At 35.8% G+C, this 18,537-nt stretch overlaps 1 protein-coding gene across 1 annotated transcript in view; it reads right to left on the bottom strand.

The window, feature by feature from the left end:
* LOC123264729 (disintegrin and metalloproteinase domain-containing protein 10) overlaps nucleotides 1-18,537 on the bottom strand; it is a 259,035-nt gene that overhangs the window by 192,009 nt on the left and 48,489 nt on the right. The window contains exon 4 of the mRNA XM_044728164.1: nucleotides 1,655-1,962. Within this exon, the coding sequence (XP_044584099.1) occupies nucleotides 1,655-1,962 (308 nt within the window). The remainder of the gene's footprint in view (nucleotides 1-1,654; nucleotides 1,963-18,537) is intronic.

The following is an 18,537-nucleotide window of genomic DNA, read 5'->3' as shown; positions in this document are numbered from 1 at the left end:
AATTTACCCAATAAAAACTTCTTAATTATTCAATTATCTGAACTAATTTCACATAAACAACCTCGTCTACCTGACGGAATACCATATAATACCATAATTACCTAACTTCCATATAAAATCGTCCACCGACGCTAATTTCATTCTATAGAGTTCTCTACTTTATTCATACATCTTAATTACCAATAAAACTGAATCTCAAAACTTCGCATTTTCCAAAATTACCAAAATTACGCCTAACAATTACTTAACACAAAATTCCGACCTTCGATTTTAATTCATTAAATTCATTAATACATCTTCTTAACTAAATTCATTTCCAACTTACCTAACCAAATTTTCTACTGAAGTTATCAATCAATTTATTCTACTAAACCCACTGATTTATTTCATTTCTTGATCTCCACTAAATAATCTTTAACAAAGTTCACTACATAATTTTCTTAACAAGTTCGGTGATCATTTTCTAAATTCACTGAATTTCTCAATAAATACATTCGCTAAATTAACTAAATTAATTAAATTTAGCCCACCGGCCTAAATTTAATTTAACACAATTTCTTAAATCCAATTACTGTAATTCTAAAGCGTCTCAACAAAATTTACAACAGTAGAACATTATAGAATGACCATCACTAACTTAATTACGCATTTTCATTTCTTATTCAAACTTTGTCTTGAAAATTCTTAACTAAAATTAATTTATTATAGCCAACAGGCCTATAATAAATTACTAATAAATTCTCTACCAATAAATTAACAATTAATCAATTAAATTTAATTTTCAATATAAAAGTTCAGCGACAAACCTAACTACTTGACCTTGACAATAAAAACTAAAGTACGAATTCGCTAATATAAAAATGACCGCTCGAGAAATTAAATTTAATTATTTCAGCCTCTTAATTAAATCAATAATCAAATCTGGTCTACAATAATCGAAAATACCTGGAGACTCAATTATTGTTTTATTCAACGACGACTGATACTCCGATCCAACTTGGCGGGCTTAGCTGCTTCGCGTCTTGTCGTCTTGAACCAGGGTGCGGCAGGGTTGTCCAATTCCAAAAAAATGCCCCGATAACTTCCTCTGCAGTTGCTCTTTATTCTCGACGTCCAAATTTGCACTCTATTGACTTAAACTGATCTCAACAAGGTCACTGATTCACAAGGGCAAAAGGCCACTGGCTTCCAGAAGGGAAAAAGCCTCGATGTCCCTCCTGTCGGCTCTTTTATAACCCTCCAACTCCGGCTCTCGAACTTTCCTATTGTTATGCCCCGCTTTATTTTACGGGGACTGTAGTGGGGACTTTCGATTAGCACGCCCGGTGACAAGTCGAAACTACTTGTCAAAAATCGAAAGGTAAGGGAAAGCCCTGACCTACCGTGCGTTAATTAAGTGGTCGATAATGACCCCGGGAAGTTCGATTTTCCCTGTTACAACTTCTATCAGACATTTGAGCTCGGAGAGCTCAAAATGATACGAAAATGATATTTTTGAGCTCGAAGAGCTGAAAAACGAAATAATTGCAATTTTGAGCGCTTAAGTATAAAATTAGCAGAAAGTTGCAGGGATGACCTTTAGAGTCAACTGTTTTCCTAATTTTTCTATAGAATTATTACTAATTAGCATATTTGAATATTCATTGGAACTTACATGCTCCGATATATGTCTCCAGATGAATGGATCTGTTTGAATAAAAAGAGAACAAGTATTTCTATTTTCTTCTTTTGGTCGAGTTGCTCGAGTAGTTCGACGATGGTTTAAAATATTGGCTTCTTTAGTGTATTTGTGACTCGGACTTTCCCACGTTCGACTTGATCCAGTATTGATGTTATTATTTATAGTGAAGTTTTTATGCGGTACTGACGATGATGATTGATATGGAAAGATTTCAGCTGAATTCTGAACTTTTGACATCCACTCAGCTACCTCTTCAGTAATACCACAGCCACTTGAATCTCCTATGATATTTTACAAATAATTTATAGAAAATAATTTTTAAAAAATTTTTAATTTTAAAAAATAACCAGCTTTAAACCTTTACACAATTTGTATTTAAATCTAATATAATATAAAATTGTTCAAGCTCGGAAAAAGTTTCATGTTAATCAAATATTTCAGGAATAAAAGATGATTTAATTACTTTGTTACCGAATTCAACTTAATTCTTCAAATTCTTCGGCTTAAATTCAAAATTGATTTATAAAAAAAATCATAAAGTTTATAAGCCCTCTTTGAAACCTTGATTTAGAATGCAACAAATTTGGTTACAATTTGTGTATTCAGAATTCAGTGGAATATTAAGTGTTGGTGTAATGGGTCTTGAACGACCCATGTTTATGAATAAAAAAATTACTAATAAAAAAATCTGTACAACGATAATTTCTCCGTATCAATATGATCTAGAAACGAATTCTTAAAGAATGGTGACTCAACTAAAAAAAGAATGTTAACAAAGAATCCGAAAAACCGTTGGTCCTGCAGGCCATCCCTGGACTTTCTGCTATGTACCAGCTCAAGAAGCTTATAAAATTTATAACAAGGCTTAAAGCTCTCCAAACCTAAAAATTGAACTACTACACACTGCGAGCTTAAGTTCGAAAGTCTAGTAGTTCTGTGGATAAAACACTATTTTGAATACTTGAAACTAAGATATTTCTGTAATGAATAAAATAATTTCCTTGCGGTTTGCGGCATAGCCCTTTGGATGGTTCAAAATTTTTAGTACGCATGCCTCAATATCACACACACACACACACACACACACACACACACACACACACACACACACACACACACACTGCTGCGGATGCTGCGGAGAAGGGAAGATGGACTCATCGACTTATACCAAGGATTGACGTTTGGCTTAACCGGAATCACGGCGAGGCCAACTACTATCTGACCCAGATGTTGTCAGGACACGGCTGTTTCCGGGAGTACCTTTATCGCTTTAAGCACGATAATTCCCCAGAGTGTCCGTCTTGCCCAAGAGTTGCTGAAAATGCGGAGCACGTTTTCTTTGAGTGCCCTCGTTTTAACCCACAGCGTGATGAGTTAGAGAAGATCCTGAACAAGAAAATCACACCAGAGTCAATAGTAGAAGAAATGCTGTCATCCGAAGCTGCCTGGAACGCCACAAGCACGTTTACCACCGAAGTGCTTACAGAGCTGCGTTCCATTGAAAGAAAAAGGGCAAATGACAGAAACTAGAAGGAAGGAAAAATAACACCTTAGCCACCAGAAGGAATAGCAGTAGCTAGATCCTCCCCTCACGAAGTAATGCCTGACGGCGGTTTCCATGAGGGATTAGAGGAAAGAAGAAAAGGGGTTTAGGGTTTAGTAGGTAGGGGCGTTAGCGTCGAGTTTTAGTATGACGCTGAGTCGAGTCGCCACATATCCAGGCCGAACAGCTATGCCTGGAATCCGTAAAAAGGATTTCCCCCCCCCCCCCTAAGACACACACACACACACACACAGGAGAAACTGCTACCAGGCGCGTCTTCCCGTAGCGGATGGGAGAACGCTCGTTGTCCTTGGATGACGCTAAGTCTCTTAGTTGATGAGGTACAGAGGGTAGGGATCAAATAAAATACGCTCCTGTGGACAAAACTCCCCTTTAATAGGTTGATCACACTAACCGACCTAGCAAGACGATCGTTCCCTGTTGTAACTCACTGGGAGTGTCCGGAACCCGTGTCGATTATTTCCGACGATGCGGGCTACGGCTGATGTGAGCTTGCTCTGCCGAGGTGTAAGTTGCAGCAGTGGATCAGGTGCCAGTCACTTCGGGCCTTGATCAGGAAGTACACAGTGAGTGTTAGAGATAGGAACCTTCACCGCCCCGAGCGAGCCTAGTCCGTCCGTGTATTCCGGGACTGGCTAAGTGTCGACTAGGCCTCAGGGAACTGGGGTAGAAGTACTATCGCCGAAGGTACACCCGTTCCTAATTATGACAACCCGCTCCTCTCTGTACAATGCGCTGGTAAATCAAAAAAGTATGAGTAATTTACAGGAAACAAACAAGATTGGAAACGGGCTTCATGCCCAACAAGCAGCAATTGACGCAAGCGCTGAAATGAAGCGGTCGCAAGCGCTCGAACGCCTTGAAAAGCTGACCAGTGAGTTGAATGATTTCGTCCAATCAAAGGTCAACATTCACAAGGAGATAAAGTCCAATACGACTAGTGTAGCTAACGCCCTTCAAAGGTTTAAGAAACTGGACGAAGAATGGCGCTCATCATTGCAGCGCATTTCCCGTGCTACACCGGAGAAAACCTGTCAAGCTGTCGTCGTGACTGACGAAGCAATGGACACCGGAGCCGAAGGTGACGGTGAATCAGTCGCTGAAGACAGGCGTGAAACTTTCGGCAACCTTGGTAAGAGAAAAGAAAGAACCTCTCCAGACCCAACATTCAGCCAAGCAACAAAGAAGAAGGACCTGAAAAAAAGCCCTCTGCAAAGAGCAGCACTGCAAAGCGACGAACAGATGAAAGCGTCAGCTTGGCAACGAGTTCAGTCTAAAAAAGAACATAAAATCCATAGGAAAGAGCAGCTCCCAAAGCAACCGCCGAAAGAGCCCCGGCCGGAACCTAAGCGGAAGAAACCACGAAAGTGGATCCGGCCTGACGCTCTGATCATCCGTCTGGTCGAGAAGGAGAAGTACGCCGAAATATTGCGTCGTATAAAGCAGGCCGTCCCTGACGAACAGGTCCGCAGAACCGTGAAAAAGATCTACAAAACCAAAACCGGGGACATACTGATTACGCTCTCAAAGAAGAGTATTGACAAAAGCCAAGCCTTGCAAAAGGCCATCACGGATATTCTACAAAAAGAGGCCGAAGTAATCTACAAAGGACCGCAGGAGACCATCGAGATCCGAAACATTGATGATGACACGACGAAGGAGGACATTTAGACTGCCCTGAAAACGGAAATCGGAGAAACTTGCTAAATACCACTAGAGGCTATCAAGATCCGTAAGGCCTACAGAGGTACGCAAACGGCTACAGTGACACTACCAGCAGCTGCAGCACAACAGCTACTGGAAGGAAACGGCAAAATAAGGATTGGCTGGGTCAACTGCCGAATGAGAGCAAAAAAGAGACCGATACAATGCTTCAAATGCTGGCACTTTGGGCACTTTGGATCACAGTGCAAAAGTTAAATCGACCGATCTAAGCACTGCATAAGGTGTGGAAGAGAAGGACACAAGATTGCTGATTGCAAAAATCCAGCCAAATGTGTATTATACGCTGACGATCAAGGTGCGCAGGACGCTGCCCACCATGCTGGCACATACGGATGCCCGGTTTTCAAAGAGGCACTCGAGAAAATGACAAATAAACGAGCATGAAGATACTACAGCTCAACCTTAATCATTGTAAGGCTGCGCATGATTTGCTCATACAAACCGTGCGCGAACTAGAGCTAGACAGTACTGATAGCAGAATCATATAAACATTAGAGTACCCAACCCTGGGAATGGGACAGTACCAACAAAGCTGTCATTTGGTCCTGTGACAAATTACCATTCCAGGAGGCAGTCAACAATAGAAAAGCCGGATTTGTAGCAGCATGGGTAGACGGAGTTCGTTTCTACAGCTGCTATGCCCCGCCGAGTCTTTCTTTGGAACAATTCATCGATTTTCTTGATCGTCTAACCATAGATGCAAGGCAACACTTTCCCGTAGCAATAGCAGGTGACTTCAATTCTTGGGCAGTAGACTGGGACAGCAAGCTCACCAATGCATGAGGAAAGGCTTTACTTGAAGTGATGGCTACACTAGATGTTGTCCTCCTTAACACTGGTGAGACACCAACATATTCAAAAGGAGAGGCAAGCTCTATAGTGGATCTTACGTTCGTCAGCGGCAGTCTTACGAGAGGAAGCTATTCTTGGGTAGTTATGAACACCTACACTGCCAGCGACCACTACGCCGTCCTTTGGGAAGTATCAACTGGCCAGAACCCTCGAAGAACAACCAGACAAACTAACGTAGTTGGATGGAAAGTGAAAGCTTTTGAACCAGCTACTTTGATAGTATCCTTAAAGAGCGACCCGACTACCACAGGGAGTGCTGAAGAGAAAGCAAAAGAGCTAATGAAAAGAGTGACCCAGGCCTGCGACGCTTGTATGCCCCGGAAATGTGGCATGGATCATCGATCTTCGGTACACTGGTGGAACGATAACATCAGCGCTCCTCGTAAAGAGTGTTTTAAAAGAAGAAGAATATCTCAGCGTGGCTACCGTCGACCTAACTCTGCAGAACTGGTGGCAGAGTACAAAAAAGCCCGTCGAGAATTAATAGAACCATCAAGGATAGCAAAAGACGCTGTTGGAAGGAACTCGTCGAAGAGGTATAGAAAGATCTGTGGGGCAGACCGTACAAGGTGGTCATGACCCACCTGAAATGTCAACCAATGCCGTTACCTACATGTCCATAACTACTAGAGAAAATCGTCTGTACGTTGTCTCTTCAGCAACGTGAGTTGATCTATTCGTCACTGCAGCCTGATCCTGAAGACATCCCACCTGTCACAGAGGAAGAATTGATGGAGGCGTGCAATCGTGTAGGGAATAATAAGACGCCGGGATTGGATGGAATTCCAAACATTGCTTTAAAAACATCTATTAAAGCAGCGCCGGCATTATTCATAGATAGCTACAATGCGTGTCTCAAGGAAGGAGTCTTTCCTGAAAGGTGGAAGCGGCAAAGACTTGTACTGCTCCCGAAAGGAAAGAAGCCACCTGACGAACCATCATCTTATCGTCCACTCTGCATGTTAGACACGGCGGGTAAGATATTAGAGCGGATAATTCACCAGAAAATAGAAACAGTAGTTGATCCACTCCTGGCAGACAACCAATTTGGTTTCCGAAAAGGACGGTCAACCCTGGATGCAATCAACCTGGTCGTCAACACAGCTAAGGATGCGATTGCTGGAAAGAGATGGAATCGCGGCACAAAAAAGTATTACTTGGTGGCTGCATTAGATATCATAAATGCTTTCAACTCTGCTAACTGGGACTGCGTAATGCGCGCCCTCGAAGAGACACGAGTTCCAGGGTATTTGCGTAGAATGGTAGCAAGCTACTTCACAAACAGAGTCCTCAAATATGACACAAAAAGTGGTCCTAAGAAGTATGATATTACTGGTGGTGTACCACAGGGCTCAGTTCTAGGTCCTCTGCTACGGAACATCATATATGATGGTCTCCTGAAAATAGCATTGCCAGGAGAAGTGAAACTGGTAACATATGCAGATGATGTTGCCGTGGTGATTTTCGCGAAGCATCTCGAAGAGATAAATCTGGCCTTCGACATTACATTTAGACGGATTAACTTATGGATGGATACGGTGAACTTGCAATTAGCTAAGCATAAAACCGAAGCATTACTCATTACCAGCAGGAAAGCGATGGAAACCATCAAGTTACAAGTTGGAGAACATGAGATCACATCACAACCGTACATTCGGTACCTGGGAGTGATGCTTGATGCTCGACTCAATTTCAAGCTACAAGTCGAACATGTGACTGCCAAAGCATCAGTAGTTAGAGCGAGCCTAGCACGACTGATGCCTAACGTTAGTGGACCAAAGCTGTTTAGCTGCAAGCTAAAGTAAAGTCTAAGTTCACTAAGAGCTAATCTCTATTATAAACGAACGTATAGTCAACTCAGTACATGAGCTGCGCCTTCGGGCTTGATCGCTCAATTTCGTAGCAGTTCGTATTCCAATATGGCTGCTGCTAATGCGCGATATGGAAAGCGGGAGAGAAGCAACGAACAGTTGTGCTTGGACGCTTGTACTAGTACGACTACTCTGTGTCAAAATTCTCTGATTATTACACTGCTACTACGCACTTTGCTTAAAAACGAATAAATTAATTACATTCTTGAGAATTCTAATTTTCTTAAATATCAAATCAGTTGATTAACTTAATTAACTTCAAATTAAAAAGTTTCGTCAATTATTAGCATCAGTTTTAACGTGATTGCAATTGTGACGCCACGCGGCCATTGATTGCGTCGTAGAAAATTATTGGATCAGCCACGCGGCTTTGTTTAATTCATAATTAAATATATTTGCTTTATTAAACAATAGATTCAATTAATATTGACTAATTTTTACTACTAATGAAAATCATTTTAATTAACATTCGATAAATACTATCGAATTATCTAGCTAGTTCCTACACGTGTTTTACGATCAATTAACTAGTTTCTAACTAATAATTGAAATCAACTAGCTCCTACGCTAGCATATTTATTTTTGCTAATTCCTACTGTTGAATTACCTGAAGGCGGTTGAGCTCACCCCTATTGTGTTTCCGAAACACAAATTATTTACACACATACACATTCACACACATACTTGTGCACTACTTCGAGGAGGTTTTTTCTCAGCACTGCTGAGTTTTCCTCCTCTGGGGCCAATAAATTTATTTGTTGTGTTCCCCCAAAAATCACGCATTAATTATTTTTCAAACCTTATCCTCTTTATTTTTAAAAACTTGAATTACGAGAATAATCCTCATTGGGTCGTTTTCGACACAACAAAAGCAGAGCAGAAGACTACTGCTGTCATCAGTAGTAACATCCGTGCTCATATATGACATATCCATTTGGGCTGACGCATTAGAGACGCAAGAATCTTGGAGAAAAGCGGGTCCAATTTATAGACAGAGCGTCCTGAGAGTTGCCAGTGCCTTCCGCACAATATCAAAAGAAGCAGTGTGCGTCATTGCCGGAACCCTACCTCTTAGAGTACTAGCAGAGGAAAGACGGGCCCTTTACCAACGAAAAAGGTCAACTGCACTGAGCCCTGAAGAACTTAGAATTGAAGAACGGCAGAACAACATAGGCCGATGGCAACTACAATGGGATTCCGCAGAGAAGGGTAGGTGGACGCACCGCCTCATACCTCGGATCGACATTTGGCTTAACCGGAATCACGGCGAGGTCAATTACTATCTTAGTTCTTAAGTACTATCTTACACAGATGTTATCGGGACACGGGTGTTTTCGAAAGTATCTACACCGCTTTAAGCACGATGATTCTTCGGAGTGCCCGTCCTGCCTAGGAGTTGCTGAAGATGCGGAGCACGTCTTCTTTGTATGTCCTCGTTTCGATTCACAGCGTGAAGAGTTGGAGAGGATCCTCACATGCTACCAACACGTTTGCTACAGAAGTCCTCACAGACTTGCGTTCCACCGTAAGAAGAAGAGCAAATATCAGAAGATAGAAGGAAGGAAGTTAACACCTTAGCCACCAGAAGGAAGAGCAGTAGCTAGATCCTCCTCTTACGAAGTAATGCTTGACGGCGGTTTCCATGAGGGATTAGAGGAAAGAAGAAAAGGGGTTTAGGGTTTAGTGAGTAGGGACGTTAGCGTCGAGTTTAAGTATGACGCTGCGTCGAGTCTTCACATATCCAGGCGAAACGGCTATGCCTGGAATCCGCAAAAAGGATTCCCCCCTTTAAAAAAAAAAAACAAAAAAACTTGAGAGGTGTCAAGGGACACCCGGATGGAACGAAGTTCTTTTCGATCAATTAGTGAAGGAATTGTAATAAAATTTTATTTTATTTAGAAAGACGAAACGAAAATAACTCTGATAGCCATCCAGAGTTGCAAATAATGCATTAAATTTCTTAATGCATTAGCATTTTCATTGGTCATTAAATTTAATTTATCAATGAAAAATATTTTCATCAAGGATTAAATCTAGTTTTTAAATGGAAATAATTTTCGTTGACCATTAAATTTAATTTTTTAATGAAAAATATTTTGATTAATCATTAATTTTAATTTTCTACTTATAAATATTTTCATTACCCATTAAAAGTTTTTTCTTAATAGTGAATTTTCCCATTGATCATTCGATTTCATTTCAACCAAAGTATTGTCATTCATAATTGAATGTAATAGTGTGTTCAGACTCCCTGTCTCGAACGCATCACCATTTTTTTTTTCTCTAAACAATTTTATTTTAGAATAAGGAAAATTCGGATTAAGATGTACTGATTATTGAAACGATGTAATATAAAAAGATAACTTTTTATATCCAATTAGTTAATATTAATTTTGAATGAAATTACTTTTCAAAAAAACGTCTGACAGCAAATCGACTCTAGCCCTAGAGCGTTCGAATTTTGTTTACTTGCTCTATTTTTTCTTTATTATTCACATTTTCTAAAATATGAGCTCTACTGATGTGCTGATCGAGATCTTTCATTTGAGTATACACATGCATTTTTGATATATGTCCTATATATCTACTTGATATATGTACTTATATTTCATATATATCAAATATATCAATAATGCATGTGGGTACTCTAATGAAAGGTCTCGATGAGTATAATTTTAGGATAAACTTATATTTTTGAAAGTGTCAATAATAAAGAGATGTGCTTGTTTCTTCTAAACTATTGACATTTTTCAAGATATAACCTCATCCTGATGTTATAATCGTCGAGACCTTTCATTTGAGTACCCACATGCATTTTTATATATTTTTCATATATACATATTTATATTAGGGTGTGCCAAAAAAATCAACTAATTTTTTTTTTCAAAAAGTTCTTGAAATTTCGTTAGACGATACCACAATAAAAATTCAGTTAAAATTTGAGCCCTTAATATCAATATTTAGAGGTCGCGAACTGAATTTTTCGATTTTTCATTTAATTAACACGGAAAAAAAAATTTCTAGAAAGTTTGGATTTTTATTTCTCTTGATTGAACCAACCTCATCGAACGAACAATCAATATTTTTATAGGAAATTGAACGCTGAATAAAAAAAGGTCTCTTATCATTTTTTGATAAATTCAATCCTCCGAAAGTTATTCGAGGTTAAAGTTAAGCTTATTGCAAATTTGTGGATTATTTCACTTTTACGCTAAATTTATTACACCGGCAATCCAAATTTGGAGTCTGTTTGGCCCAGTCACCGTCTAGATTTGAGTAAAATCTGAATCTAAATGTTAATTATCCCGTCTTACTGCGAATGGGAATTACTTCTTGTATTAGTATATTCTCCAGTAGGAGGTGCCCTGGCTGCAGACACAAGCGATCGTAAAGAATTTTTAATTGACCCAAGATTCGAACTCTATTTCAGGATTGTAAATTTTATAGGAAAAATGAACGAGACGGAGAGTAGCTTGGATTAGTTTCAAAAATGTGTCTCAAAACTTTTTAAAAAATAAAAAATGCGAAAACTACAGGACGTTAGTAGAAGAATTGGTGACAAATTGCAAAAATTTAGGTCGCTTAATGAACCCCAAACTACACTGATAAAAAATTGACTTGACTCAAGAGCCAAACTCTTGAACCAAGAATACTATTTTGAAGAAAAAGATATTCTTGAGTCAAGAGAATAAATTCTTGAGCTAAGAAATTATTCTTGGTCTAAGAAAATTTTTTTGAATCAAGAATTTATACTCTTGACTCAAGAAAATATTTTTCTTCAAAATGGAATTCTTGGTTCAAGAGTTTGGCTCTTGAGTCAAGTCAATTTTTTTATTAGTGTGTTACATCCGGAAAATTTATTGATAATTTTTTTTTTTTCTATTTTTTTTTAATTCACCGAAAATAATTATTTTCTAATTTAAAACTTCCGGGGACCATAAAATTTAATCTTTATTCTTTAAACTTAATTCTAAAAGAGAAATTTAAAGCAAACAGTTAATGTATTTTTAATGACCTTCGTCTAAGACCCTCTTAAAAATTTTTTTTTAAGCCCCGAATAAAACTTAAAAATAAAGGCCCCAAAAGACGAAACCCAGTGCCTTATCTAATACGGGGTCATAAAAGTCTCAGACTAAAGGGATAGGATACTTCCTCGAAGTAATAAAATTGGGAAAATATCTTATCCAGATGTGCATTCAAGATAGCATTAACAAATATAATAAAACTAAGACCATTTTTTTTTCTCTATTTAAAATAAATAATATTATTTTTATCTCACTAAAAAAATACTAAATAAGCAAGAAAAGAAAAATTGTTGAACAAACTCTTTTATGTGACACACAATTTTTTTTATTACCTCCAAAAAAATGTTCAAATTAAATCTCCATCATAAAATTTTATGGTTTAAACCTACTTAAAATAATTTCTACTACAAAAAAAAAAAATTTCACTTAAAGTAAAATTCTATCTTCTAAAAAAATTAATTTCTAAAAATAGCTAAAATAAAATTCTATTTTTAACTTCTAAAAAGGTATCTAAAGGAAATTTTATTTTCTAAAAAAATTAATTTAAATAATTTTCACAACAAAGATTTTAATTTCTAAAATATTTAAAATCATTTCTACAATAAAAACTTAATTTCTAAAATTAGCTAAAATAAAATTCTATTTTTAACTTCTAAAAAGGCATCTAAAGGAAATTTTATTTTCTAAAAAAAATAAATTCAAATAATTTTCACAACAAAGATTTTAATTTCTAAAATATTTAAAATCATTTCTACAATAAAAACTTAATTTCTAAAAATATTCAAAATAACGTCTACAATAATATTTAAATTCTAAAAATATTTAAAATAATTTCTCTAAAAAGTTTTAATTCAAAGAAAAAAAAAAATATATAATAATTCCCGATGACTAAAAAACCACAATCGTTACTAAACGATATCTATATGTGAAATAAAAATGAGGGAATCATCTAAAACAAATTCTTATTGCAAGATAATCCGATAAATTCTCATTTTTCTCTTCTTCTTTTCTTAAATAATGAAATTTCCTCATTGATTACGAAAATAAGTTAATAAAGACATGAGACTATACAATCTTTATCATTAAGATAAAATCAATTTTGTTGTAAAACCGATTGTTATTAAGGTTGTTAGGATAAAATTTATATCGTTATTATTATTACGAAATATTAGATTCAATTTATAATTTTAAGATTATTCCTAAATAAATGAAATAAAATAACATGTACATGCCGGTATGTGTGTGGGTGCGCACACACACAGGTCTGCATTAGGGCGTGTCCTATTCGCTTTTCCGAAGGGAATGGGACCAGAGTCCGGAAAACTGCATCCTCATTGGATGGAAGTTCTCCCAGAACATATACAATTTGGGTATGACTACTAAACTGTATAAAGACACGTTTTTCCAAAAACGGCCTACTAAAAACTTTGAGGGTCTACTAAACGGATCGACGTCTAATAAATTTTTCGAGTCCTTAGTGAACGGTTCAGTTGCTATTGAAATTTTCGAAGCTCTAGTGAATAACTCAATTACTACTAATATTTTCGAGTTTGACTACTATAAAATTTTTTTTTAAGCTTTTAACGAGTGATTCAATTCATATTAAATTCAAGTTTTGTTTAAACGTGGTTATATTGTTCTTTTTAAATTTTACAAAAACGTGGTCATTCCGTTTGTATATTTTCAAAAGTTTAATAAGTAATCAGTGTGAATAAAAGGTACTGTACTAGTTGTAAGCCGTTTATTGTTCAATTAGATCAATTTAATTTTGCCTTTATGTACACGGAAAGAAAATTGAAGGAGTTTTTACTATTTTACTATTGTAATTTTTACTAAATAAAATAGTAACGGTGGACTATACTTCTCATTTAGTAATTTTTACGATCTACTATTGTAAATTTTATCCAACAAATAAGACTAGCAAGAGTCGTAAAAAGTTGAATACTATAGAGCAAATTATACAATATGTGTTTGTGAACTTTACAATTCAACTATTGTAAAAATTCACAGTTGGTTTTTTTAAAAGAAATATTAGGGAGGGAAAGAGATAGAAGGTTGGACTAATTGGTACCTGTACAGTAATCGAAAAAAGAAACCGGCTATTTTCGTCCTATCTTGGAATCGAACCCAGAACTCTGTGTTGGCAGCCAGTGACTCTCCCTCTACGCTATTCGAGGTAAACTAAGACACATATCCTTTAACATTTACATAAACTCGAAGTCTAGCGCTATGCACGGCCATCACTCACACTAATTGAGAAACATTTCAATTCAACTATTGTAAAATTTGCTATAGTTCTATTGGAAAGATACAGAGGCAGCACTGGAAATTTTCATCTCTTACTTTTTACAATAGTAATATCGTATTTTTTCATGAATAAATAGTATTTTTTCTTCTAAAATATTTGACAATTAATAGTAATAAAAGTATAGTCCAGCTTTACAATAGTTGTATCGTAAATTCTCCCAGAAATTTTTTCCCGTGTACTTTGAATTTCATCAATTTGTGTTGAATATATCTTATAACCGAAAATTCTAATCGTATTAATTAACATAACCTTTCCAGACAAAATTAAAATTAAGATCCCGGTCTATAGGCCGAAAGGCATGGGCCAAAAATAAATTAATTAATTAAGTCCAAAATTGGACGTAATAAGTGTACACTTTATGGATTCTCACGTCGACCACTGACAGATTTTTGCTGGATGCTAATAAGAGAAGTACCAGAAGAATACAGAAAACGTAAAAGGAACACACTGCGTAGGTCATTTTAAGATAAAAGAGTTCGATACAAACAAACGACTGTTTGAAATTCGTAAATATGGTTTTATACCTTCTCCTTACATGCTATTTTCTAGAAATTTTAAAAATTTGTCAATTTTTTAATTCTAAGATCATATTCTATCCATGAAAATACACCCAAGTCATTAATAATCGTGATTAGTAAATTATTTCTTATATTTACAACTGCAATTTTCCCGATTGTTTTGATTTTTTAAAATTTTGAAACGTTAATGGCGTAAAAAAAACTTCAGATTCTAATTCATACTCAATCTGAATCCAAAAAATTTTTGTCATCGATAATTTCGATTTTTTTTTATTTATTGAAATTTTTTCGGTTTTTCGCAATTTTTTTTCAAATGTTAACGGCTCAACCGGCTAATTAACATTTAGATTCAGATTCAGTGAATTGAAGTACATAAAAATCATACTTGCTCCAGGTCCACAAAAATTTTTTCATCGTGACTACGTTTGCCTTTTTTTAGGTTTTTTGAATTTTACTCAAATCTAGACGGTGACTGTGCCAAACAGACTCCAAATTTGGATTCAGCGGGTCGAAAAACATGTCGGTAGGTGGGTCCGGTCGAAAGTACAAACAACTTTTTTTTCGTGTGCCGGTGTAATAAATTTACCGTAAAAGTGAAATAATTCACAAATTTGCAATAAGCAAATTGAATTACCAACTGAACTGGATATAATGCGCTGCATAAAAAAACTCCCTAACAAAATGTCAGCTGGCCTCGATGGTATCCCTTGTAAAATTGTCAAGGAATGCTCAGGTGCATTAATTTTTCCGCTAAAAATAATTTTCCAGGACTGTCTAGTTAAAGGTGTCTTTCCTACCGTTTGGAAGACAGCAAAAGTCTGTCCAATTCATAAGTCTGGTGATAAAACAATTATAGAAAACTACAGACCTATCTCTATTATACCGGCATTCGCTAGGATTTTTGAAATGATTTTATATGATATTTTACTAGTGTACTTTACACCTTATATTGCACCTTCTCAGCATGGATTTCTGAAGAAGAGATCTGTAATAACAAACCTACTTCCATACACTCAATATATTACGGACAATATATCCTGTGGGAATCAGGTAGATGTTATTCACACTGACTTCTCTAAGGCTTTCGATAAGGTAGACATTAATATACTAATAGACAAAATAATCAAACTTGGCTTACCGGAGCAAATAAACAATCTCATGATATCCTATCTTACAAACAGAAAAAACCAAGTACTTTACAATGGTTTTCTTTCTCAAGTATACTATTCAACATCAGGAATTCCGCAAGGATCAAACCTTGGTCCATTACTCTTTCTTATATTTATTAATGATGTTGGATTTATGCTATCAGTATTCGTTGATCTATTTGCTGACGATACAAAAATATATCTTGCCATAAATAGTATAAATGATTGTACCTTCTTACAGGACAACCTGAATATTTTTGTTAACTGGTGCAAATGTAATAAACTCTTTTTAAATCAAACTAAATGCAAAATAATTTTATTTCACAAATTCAAAAGCTCAATCTTGTATAATTACAATATCGACGGGGCAATATTAGATAGGGTCTGTACAGTTAATGATTTGGGTATAACTTATGACACCCAATTGACTTTCAATGATCACTATACAAATATAGTACGAGCAGCAACAAAAACCCTAGGATTTGTAATTAGATCCACTAAAAAGTTCAAGAATCTAAATGTAATTAAAGCCCTTTACGTAGCACTTGTCAGACCGAAGCTAGAATATGCTGCAGTAGTCTGGTCACCAACTTATAAGAATCAAATAAGCAATATTGAAAGAGTACAGCGGAAATTTGTAAAATATTTCTCATTTAAAAAATTTGGAATCTACCCAGCTAGGGGATTTGATTATCTAAGTATGTGTGTTGATGCAAATCTCTTAACTCTAGAGGAAAGAAGGACTTGCGCATCGATACTTTTGGTAGCTGGTATAATTTCTAATAATATAGATTGTCCCAGGATCCTTGAAAGGTTACCTATATTAGTACCTTAACGAATGCTACGATCAGATCAGCCTTTCTACCCACCCCGGTTGAAGAATAACTTCACGCTTTCTTCACTTTTATATAGATTAATTAACATTTGTAACTTCATTGTACAGCAGGACAGTAATATTGATCTATTCGATTGTATGTCAAGCATCAGTGTCAGTGCCATAGCTTCAATCATAGTTAACTCCAGATGAGTAGACCACCAATCTTTTTTTTTTAAAAATATATTCTAATGTCATCCAGCTACAGTACAGTACATTGAATATAGTACATTAAATATAGTGTATACTCTGTATAAAGTTAAGTTAAAGTATAATTATAATTATAATTTTTGTTATACTGAAAAATAATAATAAACTTTGTATTATTAAAGAACGTTAGCTGTCATGCGCCACTCAGAATAACATTTGTATCTTTTTGTATCTCTGTTATTGGCCATTAGGCTGTTGAGATGTATATAAAGAAAATAAATAAATAAATAAATAAATAAATAAGCTTAACTTTAACCTCGAATAACTTTCGGAGGATTGAATTTATCAAAAAATGATAAGAGACCTTTTTTATTCAGCGTTCAATTTCCTATAGAAAAATATTGATTGTTCGTTCGATGAAGTTGGTTCAATCAAGAGAAATAAAAATCCAAACTTTCTGGAAATTTATTTTCCGTATTAATTAAACCAAAAATCGAAAAGTTCAGTTCGCGACCTCTAAATATTAATATTAAGAGCTCAAATTTTAACTGAATTTTTATTTTTGTATCTTCTAACGAAATTTCAAGAACTTTTTGAAAAAAAGATTAGTTGATTTTTTTGGCTCACCCTTATATATATATATGTCGGAGGTAATATCGAGCTGGGTTTTCCTAGAGATAGGGAAATTCCCAATATTTTAGTTTGTCTGTTAGTTTTAAGCAAAATTGTAAAGCATAGAATATTTAATAATTATTTATAACTTAAGCCGATTATAATTTTTATGGTTATGGCAATGGGCTTGAGTCCGGAGTGACAATGGTCACCAAACGTAGCCGAGGTTACAGGATAGAAGTAAAAAGTATACAGTTAAAGATATCGACAGACAATGAGGGCTGTCGAAATATTTTTTTAAGAGAAAAAGTACTTAGGGTACTGAGACGAGTAGTTCTCGTTGAGCATTGATCAAGTAAAGACATCGAATATATCCTGCTGACCCCGGATTCGTTCTCAGTCTCATTCCCCAGCGCTTTTACCTTGTATATTAATTATATTTGGATAATTAATCGTAATATTGTTTATACAAGTTAGCGTACATTATATTTCAAAATTTAGATCAGTGTTATATTTTAATTATTCTAAATTAATAAATAATTGAATAAACGAATCCAATGGACTATACTAACGCCCCTAATAATGCTTTTCCGACATTAGAAGTGGGATCAGAATCATTTGCTGCATTCTCCTCTGAGCAATTTAAAACTATTTTTGGAAATGCAAAGCAAAAGTCTTGTGAAGCTAATGAAGGCTATCACAAAACCGGCGTCACTGAATCGTAGTATTTCACTACCGAAATTTAACCCGGGAAATTCAAACGCGGATTCGTTTACTTGGTGTGCGACAGTGAATGTGTTTGGTGGAACGTCTTCTGGGAGACAGTTCATTAATTATTGCAGCAATCGACGCTTTTCAAGGGATCTATTGAGTGGCGAATCAATTCCCGCACCGTGACAACTCTGCCAGGTTTTGTAATACATCGTGGTGAGTCGTTTTCATTTTGGTTTAATTCAGGAGCGGAATGCTCATTGGTTAAAGAAAGTATTGCGACTAGGATCGCAGGAAAAAGGAAAAATAATTTAACAATTCTGAAGGGTATTGGAAATGTTAGCGTGAACTGTACTATACAAATTTTGTTTGACATAACTATTAAAAGCCATAAGTTAAAGATACTTTTTCATACTATTGCACATGATTATTTAAAATGTGACATATTTATTAGTCGTAAAATTCTTGGGCAAGGATTTGATGTAAATATAACTTCAA

Source organism: Cotesia glomerata, linkage group LG5, assembly GCF_020080835.1.
Source record: "Cotesia glomerata isolate CgM1 linkage group LG5, MPM_Cglom_v2.3, whole genome shotgun sequence".
NCBI classification, from domain to species: domain Eukaryota; kingdom Metazoa; phylum Arthropoda; class Insecta; order Hymenoptera; family Braconidae; genus Cotesia; species Cotesia glomerata.
Note: the sequence above shows the minus strand (reverse complement) of the source record. Positions and strands in the feature narration are given on the sequence as shown.